This window comes from Heptranchias perlo, chromosome 9, assembly GCF_035084215.1.
Source record: "Heptranchias perlo isolate sHepPer1 chromosome 9, sHepPer1.hap1, whole genome shotgun sequence".
Lineage (NCBI taxonomy): Eukaryota > Metazoa > Chordata > Chondrichthyes > Hexanchiformes > Hexanchidae > Heptranchias > Heptranchias perlo.
The window spans coordinates 8,371,456-8,389,953 of NC_090333.1; the positions used below are offsets into that span (position 1 = coordinate 8,371,456).

An 18,498-nucleotide genomic window follows, 5' to 3' on the forward strand; every position below is an offset into this window, starting at 1 on the left:
TATTTTAAACACATTTCTATGACCTCACCTATGACCTTTTACATTTGGCCAGAATTTGGTGGAGCGGGGCATCTAACAGCATCTGCCGTTAGTTAGACTTGCCTCTACGCCCTTCGACTCAAAAAATTTTTGCCCACGAAGTTGCTGAAAGTGCGAACTGATAACGGGGCAGCGAGGGAAACGGCATCTGGGACCTGAGTGAACAAGGCAAGCAACAGGGTATCTCCTTAACCCATGAGGTTGAAGGATTGGGGAAATAAACAGCTCAAGGACTGAGAAGGAAGTATAAATTAGAGAGGGTGAATTCAATATCAAATCAGGTATAGAAAGAGAGGGAAAGAAAGATTTGATTAAGAGAGAGAAAGAAAGAAAAGACAAAAAGGAAAACAAATTAAATTTGGCATTTATAAAATCTCTGAAAAATCCAACACCTGAAGGAATGAGACTCCACACTTGTAAGAGTTAATTTTCAGTGCCAGGTTGATTGGCAGTAATTAACACTCATTACGTCATTAAGAGTACTTACACTCGTAATAACAACTTGACTTTCTGTGCCGAGTTTAACGGACAATTAGTGGCAAATACAGCAAGTTCGTTAAAAAAAAAACAGGGAGGCTAAGGGTGAGATGCCCTTTTCGCGAAGCAAATGGCGGAGTGGTGAAACTCGAACAGCAACTTTTAGACATTCGTGTTTAACCGGCATCCGCTCCTCGTCTGAAGTTGCTGTACCATTTACCCATTAATAACCGCGAGCACTATTAGCCTCATGTTATTTTGACAGCAAATTCTGGCCCATTATCAAACAGATTCTATTAAGCAGTTTGCAGGTCACTCAACCATTTCTGTGAAGGGAGTATCTGTTGATTCTCTCCTTTCTCCCATTTTCTCTGTCAAACCTCACTAGAGTGCTTCTGACAAAGGGTCTACAATCAGAATGTCGACCTTTCTGTTCTCTGAAGATTTCCAACATTTTTTGTTTTTATTTCAGGATTTCCAACATTTAAAATTTTATCCTTTTTATATAAGAACTTGCATTTATATAGCGCCTTTCACGTCCTCAGGAATGATACAAAGTGCTTCACTGCCAATGACGTTCATTTGACATGGACGATTTGCACAAAAGGTCCTACAAACAGCAATGAGATAATTGACCAGATAGCCTGTTTTAGTGATGTTGGTTGAGGGATAAATATTGGCCAGGGCACTGGGAGAACTCCTCTGCTCTTCTTTGAAATGCCATCGGATCTTTTACAACCACCTGAGAGCGCAAACAGGGCCTTGGTTTAAACCTTTCTTCGAAAGGGCGGCATTTCCAGCAGTGCAGCACTGAAGATTCAATCTACATTATGTGCTCGGGTATCTGGAATGGGGTTTGAACCCACAACTTTCTGATTCAAAACGTCAAGGCTACCAACCGAGCCAAGGCTGACGCATAATGACAGCTAGAAATGTTTCAATTTCGTCATAAAGGATTAATGAAACCAGACAACCATTGCAAGTTTAACACCAGGAATTAATACATTACTGGATACAAATATTGTTTAAAAAAAAAAGTGGGTAAGCCAGTTGCCATTTTGACTTCTCATTTCAGTAAACTTACTTGACTTTTCGAAGCATACAATTCACCTCTTCAGACATCTCAGAAAATCTCAAAGTGCTTCACGTACACTAAATTACTTTGAAGAGCACCGACTTATACAAACACAGCAGCTATTTTGCACACACTAAGATCCCACAAACGGTAAATGAGATGACTGATCAGTTAATCTGCTTTTGGTGATTGAGGGAGGGATGTTAACCAGGGTACCAGGACAACTCCCTGCTTTTCTTCAAATAGGGCTATTGGATCGTTAACACCTACTTGTCCATCCAAGACAGCCGATAGGCACCAGTTCAACATTTCTTTGAATGGAATGAATGAATCCTGATCAGTCTTTATCAGTGGACAGCCCGTTAAGTATTCAAACGCTCTCCACATGGCTGGGAGGTGGGGGGAATTTAAAAAAAAAAATGTATGTTTTATTTCAATTAGATTATTTTTCTGTGACCAGGTCAGAACACACACCCTTGAGTCCACTTGTCAAGATGACCATCACAATTCACTTAAGGATTGCTCCATCTATAATATATTAAAAATCTTACATCTCCATACATTTCCTTGCATTACTAATTCTTGCATCACCATTTATAATGGAAAATGTCTAAATGTAAATCTTGCCAGGCTGTAATTACACCCTGTCCTAGTGGAGCACTGCAGCGCCACCACTGGCAGCAAGGTTCAATTACAGTGTGACAGGTTTACATAGGCGGCAGCATCCATTACAAAAAGGTGGACAGAGGATGAATTTTAAGGACAGAATGCATGGTTTAAAATGCATCTGTGCGCCTCGGCCCAATTACCCCCCACCTTCTAGCCTCACTTCACCTGAAGGCTACATGATCTTGATTCCTTGTACATCATCGCCTCGGGACATTGGCAAGTAAGCAACTATGGGTCTTCTTCACAAGTGGAACAAACATGGCACTGCACTGGTTCCATGTTTGCTCAAACGCATTTCCCACAATTTTCATCAAAGAACATGCAGCACAAGTGGCAAGGCTTTAACCAGCACCATATTATTAAAAAAAAAATCAATGGAACATTTCATCTCTTAAGCAACATGTATAAATACTTTCAATGTACATCTGTAATTTAGGATGACTGGTTACGAGAATACAATAAGTTGATAAAATCTGCAATTATTATACACAATAATCATAATTTAACATTTCTCACACACACACACACACAAAAAAATAAATGTAGGGATAAGCAGTCAGCATTTTGCTGCTTAATAAACTCGTGTCTCACAGGTGCTGTGTTCAACTCTTCTAATTAACACAGCGATGGGAACGGCAGTGTCACCATGGACCAAGCGCTGGCGCACCATCATTTGTTTCAAGTAATCAAAAAAAAAAAATGCATACGAGTTCAAAAAACACTTACATACAGATTAAGCGCAAGCACAAGCTACAATACAGGCTCAACGTGACACGTCATACTAGGTTTCACAGCATTCTGTGCATTTCTTTGTTGGGATCAAAGCAAGGTTTTCCTTAAACCCTTTCTCCTCCACCGATTTTCCTCCCATTGCAAGTTTCAAATAATACCGATGTCAACTCAGGACTGTCCATTCGTGGGTGCATGTGAGCAGCCTGGGCTGTCTCCAGGTTTCCCGTCAATCCTTGTGGAAAAAAATATGTCCTTTATAAAGGAACTCCTCTCTCAGCACCTGGTGGGGGGGGGGGGGGGGGGGGTGGGGGAGACAGGGAGGGGAGTGCGGGAGGGTCACTGTTGCCAACATGCATCCTTGCTAACTTTGTGTTGCAGTACTGTGTCAATGTGGTGCAATGTTCGGTTGTCTACACCTTCCTTCACTTATCTGGCACGTGTTCTGCAAGAGTTCAACTCATCAGTGAGTTTAACAGTAATGAAAATGTACCGGTCAGCTGAAAAAAGAAAACAGACCAAACAATAAATGTTCTGAACCAATTTTTGACCATCTAAATCAGGAACTGTAAACCATATTCAGTTCATAAATAACGAATACAAGGCAGTGCCCCACCATGCCTCACCGTCTCATACAGAACAAGAAACACGCAGCGTGTCAATGTTGAATGAGGATGTAACAAATAAAGATGTTTCTGTACAAGAGTTTTTAAAATTATTATAGAATTGATATGGAAGCCATATTTCCTTACCGAAAATCAAAATGGAGAGCCGCAGATGCTGGGTCTCTGGGAAAGAAGCCAACATCTTAGTGGAAGTCAACAGTTGCTTTGGCAAAATGTTATTTCATTGCCAATAGCATAAATTAAGAGGATTATCAGCTCTTTTAACACATTAAATAGGCAAGACTCCATTCTAGGGGAAAGTATATGGGAAGCACCAATACTGAAGCATTAACTCATTAGAAGGAAAGGAAAGAAAGAACTTGCATTTACAGAGCACCGTTCACAACCTCAGGATGTCTCAAAGCGCTTTACAGCCAGTGAAGTACTTTTTTTTTAAAAATAGTGCAGTCACTGTTGTAATGTAGGAAACGCGACAGCCAATTTGCACACAGTTAGGTCCAACAAACAGCAGTGTGATAATGACCAGATAATGTTTTCAGGTGTTGGTTGAGGGATAAATACTGGCCAGTTTACTGGGGAGAAATCCCCCGCTCTTCTTCTAAAATAGTGCCGTGGGATCTTTTGTGTCCACCTGAGTGTGGGGGGGTTGGGGGGGAGAGCCGGGGCCTCGGTTTAATGTCTCATCCGAAATACGGCACCTCCGACAGTGCAACACCGGAAGGGTCAGCCTAGATCTCATGCTCAAGTCCATGCAGCAGGGCTTGAACCCACAACCTTCTGAGGCGAGAGTGCCAACCACCGAACCATGGCTGACGAGTTAATTTGAAGTAAACAAACATGAAAAGGAGTCCCATGGCATAAATTACAGCTTTGGCTACTCAGCTTTAGTTCTGGTCAAGACTCCTTGGGCAAAATGGCTGCAATCACCAATCAAGATATACTGTTTACTAGAGAACACACAGGGTGTTCCACCACACTCCTACCCCCCCCCCCCCGACCACCATTCCTTCCAAAAGGCACGAAAAAGCATCATTACTTGAAGGTCTAACCAGGAGGCTGACTTTCATCCGTAACGTTCTGTTGCTCATCAGGCTCTGTAAGCTCCCCATTCTCAAAAGGGTGTAATAAACCCTCTGTGCATGGATTCTAATTATATCGTGCTGTTTCAGTATCTTGCCATCTCTTTTGGCTTTTGTGTATTACTCAATCTGACAAATTGGCATTCGCCTGTCCATCCAGGTTTGTTTTGTGCCCATCAGAGGAGCCAGGAGAACGTGGTGGGCAGCTCACATTTCCCAGCAAACAATACATCATGATCCGGGGTTAAAGCTGCGTGTGCTACCCCACTCACTGCCTCGCCTCATAGAATCACGGGTTTCGATTGAGAGGCGATTCCAGCTGCTTATGCAAATTGCTTTCCGTCTTGTGAACACAGAAGTGTTGGGGGAAAGCCCTGAACTGAAACATCTTGTTTTCTTGATGTCTCTCATCATGTGATAAGTTTCCAATCTTGGCTCGTTGTCAGAGAGAGGGGCATTTAGTGGACCTAAGTTGATTTCCTGGAGGAAGCACTGAATGAACCAGGTCTAATTTTGTTTTCTTAAACATCTGCTAAAAGGAAGCAGCTAAAAGAAGCTATGGTGGCTGTTGTCTATCCCACCCCACCTCACCCCTCACCTTGGAAAAGATGCGTTGTGGGTAAGAAAAGGACCTAGTAAAGTACAAAGTACTTGGAGCTATGCAATCAAGAGCTGTTGTGTTGTACGATGAGTTACAGTGAGTACATTCCCCTGGACAGAGTAGAACATCACAGGTAACAGAAACCAGATGCATTCAAGAACATTACTATAATGGGTCGGCCATTTAGGACAGAGATAAGGAAAAATTTCTTCCTCAAGAGGGTTGTGAATTGTTGGAATTCTCTACCCCAGAGGGCTGTGGATGCTCAGTCATTGAGTATATTCAAGACTGAGAGCGATAGATTTTTGGACAATAAGGGAATCAAGGGATCGGGCGGGAAAGTGGAGTTGAGGTCGAAGATCAGCCACGATCTTACTGAATGGCGGAGGCAGGATCGAGGGGCTGTACGGATTACTCCTGCCCCTATTTCTTATGTTCTTATAACGTGTCAGCTTCCATGCAAAATGCATACCGACAGAAGGGAAACTAGGAAAAAAAAAATGCAGACATGTCTCAGCAATTATATTCTGCAAAAATCAGCAAAGCGTCATCACTTTACTCAATTTGGTTTCTGGTTCTGGGAAGATAAATAAAACCGTACGCCAGTGATACTCATCGTGTATCCTGTACACGAGAGCATCGGTTTAGATTACGTGCTCAAGTCCTGGAGTGGAATTGAACCCACAGCCCTCGGACTCAGAAATGACTGTTGCCGAGCTGATTCTACGGACAGCCTCTCTACCCAAATTATACAGAGTTTATTTCACAAATGGCGTGACCCAATACTTTGAGCTGCGAGTGGCTTGTGAATGGGATAAATTCATCATTTTCTTTATTCTCTCCCTCTAACCACCTGCACCCGCAAAGCCTACCCCGAGTATGATGTTTACCTTCCTCTTGTGCAGTGCACATTTTGGGGACAAATCTTCCAATTGTCCTCATCAGAATGGAGGAAAGCAAAATTGACCTACACACATTACACACACATTCACGCGTATATATTTATATATACATACATACATATCAGGGAGGTTCGTGTGCTGGCCCTCTGGAGCTTGGCCTTAGGTGAGGAACGGCTGCTCAAAGTGGCTGACCAGGAGCCAAAAAAATTCAGCACCTTGGAATAGTTCATCCCATTCCCTTCCGTTAAAAAGACGCACAGAAGCACGTGGCCCCCTCACTGCTCGAGCAAAACCACATTTCGATACGCGCTGTCAGGATGAAGACCTTCCAACTGCAACAGTGAAAACAGAAGCATCGGACACGCAGAAAGCAGCCAAGCACTAAACTACGATACCGGGAAAACTCTTTCAACAATCCATTTGCACCAGGTTAACGGCTACAATACAATATAAAATGGCGTATTTTACAAATGCAGCACAGCGTCTCTTTGAAAAGCACCCAGGTTAATATCCACAGTGAAGCAATACATTATTGCTAGAGTTGCATTGTCATACAGTCACAGGTTCACGCGATCCGAATGACCATCAGACCACGGACATATACACCAAGTAAATACGTACGCTCGATAGGTAAAGGAAAAACACAACTGCTCACAAAAATTGAGTAGCGGTTCCAAGTCACTGTAAATGGCCACTTTAACTCAAGAGGATCAGGTTTCCGTTTTGAGTTCAAAAAGCATCCAAACAAGTTTCTACGACACTTTCGTTTTACACGGAATTTCTGCAACCCACACTATTTAACAGCCAATATCCTACATGCAACCACTGGGGGAAACAGTGGGCAGATTGCCCCAACACACCATCCACTACACAGAGTTCACTGGCCTCCTTTAACACTACGAGGAGCTGCTCTTTAAATGGCGCATCTGCATTGCTTTCACGTGGTACTCGTAAATCTTGAGTGCGGGGCCCAGCTTGATCGACAGTCCTGTCAGTACGTCACTCCTTTTCATTAGAAGTAAAGACTTGCCATCTATTTCCTGCAGAAGCGTCAACAACAAACAACCCCAAAGACGGTCAGTTCTGACAGCGGTATTTGCTGCGGTGTGCACATGGAAACAACAATTTGCATTTATATAGCAGCTTTAATACGGTAAGACATCCCAAGGCGCTTCACAGGAGCGATTACCAAACAAAATTCGAAACCGAGCCACATAAAGGAGATATTAGGGCAGTAGAGGTGGGTTTTAAGGAGCATCTTGAAAGGAGGAGAGGTGGGGAGGTTTAGGGAGGGATTTCCAGAGCTTAGGGCCTAGGCAGCTGAAGGCACGGCCGCCGATGGTGGAGCGATGAAAATTTGGGGATGGGCAAGAGGCCAGAATTGGAGGAGCGCCGAGATCTCGGAGGGTTGTAGGGCTGGTGGAGGTTACAGAGATAGGGAGGGGGTGAGGCCACGGAGGGGTTTGAAAACAAGGATGAGAATTTTAAAATCGAGGCGTTGCCGGACCGGGAGCCAATGTAGGTCAGCGAGCACAGGGGTGATGGGTGAATGGGGCTTGGTATGAGCTAGGATACGGGCAGCAGAGTTTTGGATGAGCTCAAGTTTAGAGGGTGGAAGGTTGGAGGCCGGCCAGGAGAGCGCTCGAATAGTCGAATCTGGAGGTAACAAAGGCATGGGTTAGGGTTTTAGCAGCAGATGAACTGAGGCAGGGCCGGAGACGGGCGATGTTACAGAGGAGGAAGTAGGCAGAAACTTTGTTGTTTGTCAGTGGATAGGCCCCAATTACTATTATTGCTCAATATCTGCATCAATTGGGATTCTTTTGGGACATTCAAAGCTATTTTCACTAAATTAAATGGATCCAATAACAGGAGTGCAGCTAACTGCTGACGTGGATCTCTGTGTCCACTGCTCCTCCACGGTGTAAAACAAGTCTAGGAAACCAAAGCCCATGAAAACATGGGTCTACCATTCTGCCATTAGGGTAAGGTCGCTTGGGGACGCAGTCCCACGCATTTGCTCTGCGTAGAAAAGCAGAGGCCCAGCGAGCTTGGAGGCAGGACCCCAGAGGAGACACAGCAATGCGTGGAGGCCAACTTCTGGAACAAGGATGCACTGCCGAATGACAGTTTAAGAAGTACCTTAGAACAGTTAGGGGAACACGAGCTGAAGAGTTAGCCCATTGTGGTTTCCAAAAAGGAAGCAAACACATTCATAGATTTAAAACCAGAAAATGCTGGAAATATTCAGCAAGTGAGGCAGCATCTGTGGAGAAAGAAAAAGAGTCAACGTTTCAGGTCGAAGACCTTTCGTCAGAACTGGAAAGCTCCCGTCTCCAAGCACGCAGGGTCTCCGCTCTGCCACGGAGAGCAAGAGCGAGGGACCGCGGCTCTAGCGCCCTTGCCCCAATGGCAGAATGGTCGACCCGTTCGTCAGAACCCAGTTCTGATGAAAGGTCTTCGACCTGAAACGTTAACTCTGTTTCTTTCTTCACAGATGCTGCCTCACTTGCTGAGTGCTTCCAGCATTTTCTTTTCTAATTTCAGATTTCCAGCATCCGCAGTATTTTGCTTTTGATATTCATAGGTTTGTGTTTTTTTTTTCCCCTCTTTTACCCACCTGTTCCTGAAAAGCGACAGCCTGGTCCTCAAAGCCAGCCTTCTTGAAGTAATTGAAAACATCTAAAATAGTCCACTCGGCTGGATCAATCAGCTTACCGTTTTCTATTGGGCTATGGAGATAGAAATATCAAACTAAATAATTAGCAATAAACCGCAGACGGACTGTAATTGGTTCTAAAAAACGAACATCAAAGAGCATTAGAATTGGAATATCAATAGCTAGGACAAATGATTTGTTATCACTCAGCTAAATGTTTCCACTGACAGGAGGGTCGATAACCTGAGGATACAGATTTAAGATAATTGGCAAAAAAAAAGAGGGGGGGGGGGGGGTGGAGATGAGGAGAAAATTTTTTTTACAAAGTGAATAGTTATGATCTAGAAAGCACTGCCTGAAAGAGTGGTGGAAGCAAATTCAACTTTCAAAAGGGAATCGGATATATACTTGAAAAGGAGAAATTTGCATTGCCATGGGGAAAGAGCAGGGAAGTGCGACTAATTGGATATCTCCTTCAAAGAGTCGGTACAGGCACGATGGGCCAAATGGCCTCCTTCTGTGCTATATGATTCTAAGATACCAGCAATTTCACTGCCTCTGGGAATTCTTACACAAAACTGCAGTACTTAGATAGTAAACTGTGTTACACGTCCTATCGATAAGCAGAGTTCGATTAGTTAACCACACCCCATTAACAGTGCCGGAGCGTAGTTGTTGTGGCAATGAACAAGCAACCCTGAGGTCATGAGTTCAAATCCCACCGTGGTATGTTGTGCAATTTGTGGTTTGGCATCAGAAAATAAAACTATAAAAGACACAACTGGCTCACTTATATCCCTCAGCACCTGCCACCCCCTCCTAGCATGGCCGACCGTGACTCCAGTTCCATGTTATGCAGTTGACTCTTAAGTATCTTCTGAAGTGACCTAACTGTAAAACAAATCGCTAGGACTGCAGCAGCTCAAGAAGGCAGGCCAACTCCACATTTACAGGGCAACTGGGGAGGGCCAGTCAGTGCGGCCAGTGTCACCCACATCTTGAAAACAAGTTTTAAAAAAAAAAGGAGAAATACACTGACATAAAAGGAGCTTACTGCGGATTATGTGACATTTGATTTTACCACAGGCGACATGAGTCGGGGGGGGGGGGGGGGGAATTTACGCAGCGAGTTGTTATGATCTGGAATGCACTGCCTGAAAGGGTGGAGGAAGCAGATTCAATAGTAACTCTCAAAAGGGAACTGGATAAATACTTGAAGGGGAAAAACTTGCAGGGTTATGGGACTAGTTGGATAGCTCTTTCAAAGAGATGGCACAGGCACAGTGGGCTGAATGGCCTCCTTCAGTGCTGTGTCATTCTATGATTCTATTCTTTGCTTTTTGATTGTTGATCTGCTTCAATGTAAAGACTGACGAGGCCAGATAATGTTAGGTAAACAACTGTACGTGCGGGTTCCTTCATTTACTGAGAGAGGTTTAACCTCCACATTCAGGTACCCTTACACCCTGAAACACTCACTGGGCAATCTGTACGCGCTCTTATTGTGTCCCATCACATTTCTTGGAACATCTCAAGGCATTCTACAAAATTAGGTACTTTTCTTTTTGAAGTGCAGCGACCGTTACATTGGCAAATGAGGCAGCCATTCCACACCAGCGACACTGCACTAACAGCGTTAAGAAAAATGACCGGTTAATCTGATTTGTTTTCCCAGAGCTATTGATTGAGGGAGCAATGTTAGCCAGGACACAGGGAGACCTCTCCGTTGTTCTTCAAATAGTGTCATGGAATTTGTTTTTAAAAATCAGGTCAACAAAGGACAACACCTCCAAACAATCCAGTTCTCCCTTAGTACTGCAATGCAGCACCGGCCTAGATTATAAGCTCAAGTCCTGTTGCGGGACTCGAATCCATAACCTAACGGTCCGAGGGGAGAGCGCACTACCAACCGCGACAAGTTCAGGCCAAATGCAGCACCTCACTTGAGGGCACAAGTTCAGAGTGCACTTCAAGTGCCCCTCCCTCCGTCAAAGGCGGCTCTCCGCCTCTTCTCAGCAATTTCCCAAATGACACTGGTCACTTTGTAATCACAGAAATGATATTTAGGGAATCGATACGTGCCGTTATATCACATGTGCCCGTTAACCCACTGTGCCACCCTGACCATTTCAGTTTCACTTCTGAACAAAACGTTCATGCACACGTATAGTCACATCAGTGACATGGAGGATTCATAACTCCCTTTAAGCAACGCAAGTCTAAACCTTCACCAAACATTCAAGATGCACGAGTGTTAAGTTGAGGAACATGCATCATACTTTAGTGCTCGGTGTCACTTATCAAGCAGACAAACTTGAAGGGGTAAATATACTGCCCTGTGTGCTAGCTGATCTCAGCCAGGGTAAGAATTGGCCTCAGTGCCGCTGAGTTAGGGAAGGAGAATTTGGGGGGAGGATTAAGACACTTGGTGGAGGTACTGAGGTACGCTGGTACTCTTGGAGACTACACTTGGAGTACTGTGTACAGTTCTGGTCTCCATATTATAAAAAGGATCTAGAGGCACTGGAGAAGGTGCATAAAAGATTCACAAGGATGATTCCAGAGCTGAGGAAATATACATATCAGGAAAGGCTGAAAAGGCTGGGGCTCTTTTCTCCAGAATAAGTTGTGGGATGAACTAATAGAGATCTTCAAAATTATGAAGGGGTTTGATGTAGAGATGTTTCCACTTGTGGGGGGGCCAAAACTAGGGGCCATAAATGTAAGATGGTCACCAATAAATCCAATAAGGAATTCAGGAGAAACTTCTTTACTCAGAGAGTGGTAAGAATTTAGGAGGACGGAGACAGACTGTGAAATGGGCAGACACATGGTAGATGAAATTTAACACAGAGAAGTGTGAAGTGATACATTTTGGTAGGAAGAATGAGGAGAGGCAATATAAACTAAACAGTACAATTTTAAATGGGGTGCAGGAACAGAGAGAGCTGGGAGCGTTTGTACATAAGTCTTTGAAGGTGGCAGGACAAGTTGAGACAGTGACCTGTTTCTGTGCTGTAGACACTATGTAATTCTATGGAGCATACCCTGCAAGAGTCAGTGCCTGCAGGAGACGAGGGGAGAAAACGCGAGAACAAAAAAAAAAAAATTTAATCGCAACTGCTAAACCCACACACCCGATACTACTGCAAAACTTGGGCAGCGTGACAACAAACCACTTCTAGATCAGTGAGGCAGCTGCATTCATCGTATTTTGTGCAGCAGTGTCAGTGTATGTTTATAAAAGGGGGAAAAAAAAACCACACCCAAACCACCACACCAGAGCCTAGGCATTAATATTCGCTCAAGTGTCAACACGTACTTATGAAATTAAAAAGCGATTTACACAGTCGCTCCTTTACTGAACAGAGTGAGAATGCACACGTACCTTTTCGTACCCGTTGAGCCACTTTCGATACTCTCCATCTCGACAGGGGACGCGGAGGGCGTGGGGAGGCAGGAGGCACCTCTTACTTCAGGAACTGGGAAAGGGGAACAAGTTCCATCATTTAGGTTCGCGTTAGGATGTTTAAGAATTGTTTCCACCTCGCTGATATTCCTTCCAAGAGGATAAAATCAGCAACCAACGACAGATAAGCCAGTCTAGTACAAAAACACCGGTCGGGCCGAACGGCCTGTTTCTGCGCTGTAAGTTCTATGTAATCATTGTCCCCTGGTTTAATTTCTTTTAACGAACAATTATAGATTAGAATCACAAAGATAACTGCACAGAGAGAAAGCGATGACACGTCTGCCCAAAAATGAACATTCCCATTCTCTGGAAGGCCCACTAAATTCACAGCGGAGCGCCCAGCGAGCTGACACGATGCTTTCACACCTGTTTCCGTCAATGAAACTGCAGAAGGTCGTTAAATCCATTTATGGGCCAAATGTTGTTCATTCTCCCACCTTCCCCAGGCCTGGACTCTTGTGCCTCAAAGACAAAACAAAAAGTGCTGTTCATAATTGTGAACTGCTTGATTTTGTTTTAATGAAAGGAGTAATTGCAGCGAAATCCCATTAACCATCAGTGCCTTCCCACCTACATTGCACACTCTGACTGGCTTATGCAGTTTTCATCAACCCAAACAGGCCTTCAGCATAGCCGTGCCATACAGCCAACCGCTGTAACGTACTGCAAAGATCAATTACAATCAACTTCCAAAAGCAATTAATATACGCATGTTAATTAGCATGCATAATAAGATCCAAATAGAGCTAATGAGCTTCAATTTCCCTTTAAATTAAACAGCAATCCACAAGTAAATTACAAAGCAATTTGTTCCCTTCCTCCAATTTTATTCCTCCAATTTTATTCCCCCCCCCCCCCCACCTCCTCTCCTGCCTTGGTGGGAACCAGACCCAAATCCAGCACCTCACCCAAGTAGCTACTGACAAAGAGCCAGCATGTTACCCCGCTGTGGAGGGAGTCGCGGCTAAGCCCAAACCTGTCATCACATAAGAACATAAGAAATAGGAGCAGGAGTAGGCCATAGGGCCCCTGGAGCCTGCTCCGCCGTTCAATCAGATCATGGCTGATCTTCGACCTCAACTCTACTTTCCCGCCCTATCTTCGTATCCCTAGAGTCCAAAAATCTATCGATCTCAGTCTGTCTTGAACATAGTCAATGACTGAGCATCCACCGCCCTCCGACACATACACATTTCCGGCAGGAGTCATTGCAGATTGATAGAGGGGTGAACCGCGGCCCATTCGCCCTTCCTTGACCCATGGAGCGGAGGCCGATTGCGATACCATTGAGCAGACATTCTGGCTGAGATCAGCTAACTCAGCGTAGCCCGGAGATTGAAACTGGAACCTTTCTCGTCTCCAAGACTCAGCTGGGCTATCGGAGAACCGACAGAGGCATCTCTTTCCACAAACGACGTCACTGCTTAAGGGAGAGCTGCTAAATTGAAACGGATGAGAGACAGTTGTTGTTTTATGCGGTTTATGGACGCACAAGTGCCAGCCTCTCACAAAGTGTGCAGAGCACGGAAACAATACGAACAAAGGATTGTGGCACGCGATTTAAGATGAAATGGTTGCTAGCGATTGTAGCCAAGCAAATTGTCCATCAGGGATACGTAAATTAGAACTGCGCATCAGCTCCTCCTAAATCCTCAGAGGAGAGAGATCTCCAGAAAGTATTAAATCCAGCGATGCATGATAGATTGAACTGTGACCAACAACTTCCCAATGGTACTTTTCATTTTGTAGCTTTGCATTTATGTTGTTCCAGCTTTAGATTTCATTAGGCGACGTCTGGATTAAAAGAAAATGGATGCAATCTTTCCATGCAGAAATTACCATAGTTTTCAGAATACTTTATTTGAATGTCATGCCACTATAAAATGGTGGAACGTGAACATCATCCACCTCATCACCGTTACCATATCTGGCCTCAGAATGGTACAATTCACAGATCAACCAGATCGGGGGGCGGGGGGGGGGGGGTGGGGGAGTCTGCTCCCATTGCACTATTACAAGGGAGTTCTCCCAGTATCCAGGTCAACATTTATCCCTCAAAGCAAAAACCAGATGACCTGGTCATTCCACGGGTGGATTGGCGCACAGGCCTATGGGGCCCGTACCCAGGGACCCTGTGCAAATATGGAGCCCCCTAGTAAAACACGTTTGTATTTTAATGAATCGGGGGTGGAGAAGCCTCCAAAAGTTCCTGGCGCCCCGCGCACCAAGAATTCTTAATCCAATTCTGGGTCATTCACAAAGTTGCTGTTTCTGGGATCTTGTTGTGCTCAAGCTGACTACCACATTTGCCTGCGTAACAACAGTGACGACACTTCAAAGAAAAGAAATTCATTGGTTGTGAGGCACATGGGACATCACGAGGACGTGAAAGGCACGATATAAATTCGGGTTATTTTCCTCCGAACGACGTATTCAGTTCCGTATTCTTTACCTTAAATCTACATCCCTGGTTCCAGAATTCTGCATACAGCAGGGAAACGAGTTCAGCAATAACGGCTTTTTTTTTTATTCGTTCACGGGATGTGGGCGTCGCTGGCGAGGCCAGCATTTATTGCCCATCCCTAATTGCCCTCGAGAAGGTGGTGGTGAGCCGCCTTCTTGAACCGCTGCAGTCCGTGTGGTGAAGGTTCTCCCACAGTGCTGTTAGGAAGGGAGTTCCAGGATTTTGACCCAGCGACGATGAAGGAACGGCGATATATTTCCAAGTCGGGATGGTGTGTGACTTGGAGGGGAACGTGCAGGTGGTGTTGTTCCCATGCGCCTGCTGCCCTTGTCCTTCTAGGTGGCAGAGGTCGCGGGTTTGGGAGGTGCTGTCGAAGAAGCCTTGGCGAGTTGCTGCAGTGCATCCTGTGGATGGTGCACACTGCAGCCACAGTGCGCCGGTGTTGAAGGGAGTGAATGTTTAGGGTGGTGGATGGGGTGCCAATCAAGCGGGCTGCTTTATCTTGGATGGTGTTGAGCTTCTTGAGTGTTGTTGGAGCTGCACTCATCCAGGCAAGTGGAGAGTATTCCATCACACTCCTGACTTGTGCCTTGTAGATGGTGGAAAGGCTTTGGGGAGTCAGGAGGTGAGTCACTCGCCGTAGAATACCCAGCCTCTGACCTGCTTTTGTAGCCACAGTATTTATATGGCTGGTCCAGTTCAGTTTCTGGTCAATGGTGACCCCCAGGATGTTGATGGTGGGGGATTCGGCGATGGTAATGCCTTTGAATGTCAAGGGGAGGTGGTTAGACTCTCTCTTGTTGGAGATGGTCATTGCCTGGCACTTATCTGGCGCGAATGTTACTTGCCACTTATGAGCCCAAGCCTGGATGTTGTCCAGGTCTTGCTGCATGCGGGCTCGGACTGCTTCATTATCTGAGGGGTTGCGAATGGAACTGAATAGTGTGCAGTCATCAGCGAACATCCCCATTTCTGACCTTATGATGGAGGGAAGGTCATTGATGAAGCAGCTGAAGATGGTTGGGCCTAGGACACTGCCCTGAGGAACTCCTGCAGCAATGCCCTGGGGCTGAGATGATTGGCCTCCAACAACCACTACTATCTTACTTTGTGCTAGGTATGACTCCGGCCACTGGAGAGTTTTCCCCCTGATTCCCATGGACTTCAATTTTACTAGGGCTCCTTGGTGCCACACTCGGTCAAATGCTGCCTTGATGTCAAGGGCAGTCACTCTCACCTCACCTCTGGAATTCAGCTCTTTTGTCCATGTTTGGACCAAGGCTGTAATGAGGTCTGGAGCCGAGTGGTCCTGGCGGAACCCAAACTGAGCATCGGTGAGCAGGTTATTGGTGAGTAAGTGCTGCTTGATAGCACTGTCGACTACACCTTCCATCACTTTGCTGATGATTGAGAGTAGACTGATGGGGCGGTAATTGGCCGGATTGGATTTGTCCTGCTTTTTGTGGACAGGACATACCTGGGCAATTTTCCACATTGTCGGGTAGATGCCAGTGTTGTAGCTGTACTGGAACAGTTTGGCTAGAGGCGCAGCTAGTTCTGGAGCACAAGTCTTCAGCACTACAGCTGGGATGTTGTCGGGGCCCATAGCCTTTGCTGTATCCAGTGCACTCAGCCGTTTCTTGATATCACGTGGAGTGAATCGAATTGGCCGAAGACTGGCTTCCGTGATGGTGGGGATATCGGGAGGAGGCTGAGATGGATCATCCACTCGGCACTTCTGGCTGAAGATGGTTGCAAATGCTTCAGCCTTGTCTTTTGCACTCACGTGCTGGACTCCGCCATCATTGAGAATGGGGATGTTTGCAGAGCCTCCTCCTCCGGTTAGTTGTTCAATTGTCCACCACCATTCACGACTGGATGTGGCAGGACTGCAGAGCTTTGATCTGATCCGATGGTTGTGGAATCGCTTAGCTCTGTCTATAGCATGTTGCTTCCGCTGTTTAGCATGCATGTAGTCCTGAGTTGTAGCTTCACCAGGTTGGTACCTCATTTTTAGGTACGCCTGGTGCTGCTCCTGGCATGCTCTTCTACACTCCTCATTGAACCAGGGTTGATCCCCTGGCTTGTTGGTAATGGTAGAGTGAGGAATATGCCGGGCCATGAGGTTACAGATTGTGCTGGAATACAATTCTGCTGCTGCTGATGGCCCACAGCGCCTCATGGATGCCCAGTTTTGAGCTGCTAGATCCATTCTGAATCTATCCCATTTAGCACGGTGGTAGTGCCACGCAACACGTTGGATGGTGTCCTCAGTGCGAAGACGGGACTTGATCTCCACGAGGACTGTGCGGTGGTCACTCCTACCAATACTGTCATGGACAGATGCATTTGCGACAGGTAGATTGGTGAGGACGAGGTCAAGTAAGTTTTTCCCTCGTGTTGGTTCGCTCACCACCTGCCGCAGGCCCAGTCTGGCAGCTATGTCCTTCAGGACTCGGCCAGCTCGGTCAGTAGTGGTGCTGCCGAGCCACTCTTGGTGATGGACATTGAAGTCCCCCACCCAGAGTACATTCTGTGCTCTTGCTACCCTCAGTGCTTCCTCCAAGTGGTGCTCAACATGGAGGAGGACTGATTCATCAGCTGAGGGAGGACGGTAGGTGGTAATCAGCAGGAGGTTTCCTTGCCCATGTTTGACCTGATGCCATGAGATTTCATGGGGTCCAGAGTCAATGTTGAGGACTCCCAGGGCCACTCCCTCCTTACTGTATATCACTGTACCGCCACCTCTGGTGGGTCTGTCCTGCCGGTGGGACAGGACATACCCAGGGATGGTGATGGAAGAGTCTGGGACGTTGGCTGAAAGATATGATTCTGTAAGTATGGCTGTGTCAGGCTGTTGCTTGACTAGTCTGTGGGACAGCTCTCCCAATTTTGGCACAAGTCCCCAGATGCTAGTAAGGAGGACCTTGCAGGGTCGACTGGGCTTGGTGTTTTGCCGTTGTCGTGTCCGGTGCCTAGTGGTCCGATGCCGGCTGGTCCGTCCGGTTTTATTCTTATTCTGATTTTTCGTAGCGAGATTTTACAACTGAGTGGCTTGCTAGGCCATTTCAGAGGGCAATTAAGAATCAACCACATTGCTGTGGGTCTGGAGTCACATATAGGCTGTAATGGTGTCATGTTAATTTTGTTGTCTTTAGTCTAATATTGACTTTCCAATTAAATTGTACACAAGTACCAACCATAATGAACTTTGCAAAGAATGCACCATCTTGGGTAATACTGGAATTAAGGTCTGCACTTTATGGAACCACTTGCTGTTACCCATTGGTTTATTAAATTATTTTGCCCTCGGATGTAATATTGTACAAAATCTCAAAGTTCAAGCCTCGTTTGCATTGTTTATCTGTGACTAAAACCTGCCATTCCTTGAATTTAATCATTATTCTATGCAAACTTTTTCTCAGTATTCAACTTTAATTCACTGGGTTTTTGTGAGCGTTTTTGCCCAATTTGTCCCTCTGTGTTCCCCACCCACCCCTGCAATAAATCCGACTGTTGCAGAAGGGGCTCCATCGAACAGACAGCATTCAGTGTCTCTCCAGCATCGTAAAAGAACTTACATTTAAAAAGCACCTTTCACAACCTCAGGACGTCCCAAATCACTGAAGTACATTTGAAGTGTAGTCACTGTTGAAATTTAGGTAACGTGGCAGACAACTTGCGCACAGGAAGCTCCCACAAACAG

The 18,498-nt window shown here is 45.6% G+C and overlaps 1 protein-coding gene across 1 annotated transcript in view; it reads right to left on the reverse strand.

Annotated features, from left to right (window-relative positions):
* Positions 1-1,995: 1,995 nt before the first annotated feature.
* The window catches only part of samd13 (sterile alpha motif domain containing 13), a 69,660-nt gene continuing 53,157 nt past the window's right edge, over positions 1,996-18,498 (reverse strand). Inside the window, exons 6-9 of the mRNA XM_067989832.1 lie at positions 12,245-12,338; positions 8,818-8,929; positions 6,316-7,237; positions 1,996-3,489 (exon numbers count right to left, since the gene is read on the reverse strand). Coding sequence (XP_067845933.1) covers positions 7,094-7,237; positions 8,818-8,929; positions 12,245-12,338 — 350 coding nt within the window. The 3' untranslated portion in view covers positions 1,996-3,489; positions 6,316-7,093. The remainder of the gene's footprint in view (positions 3,490-6,315; positions 7,238-8,817; positions 8,930-12,244; positions 12,339-18,498) is intronic.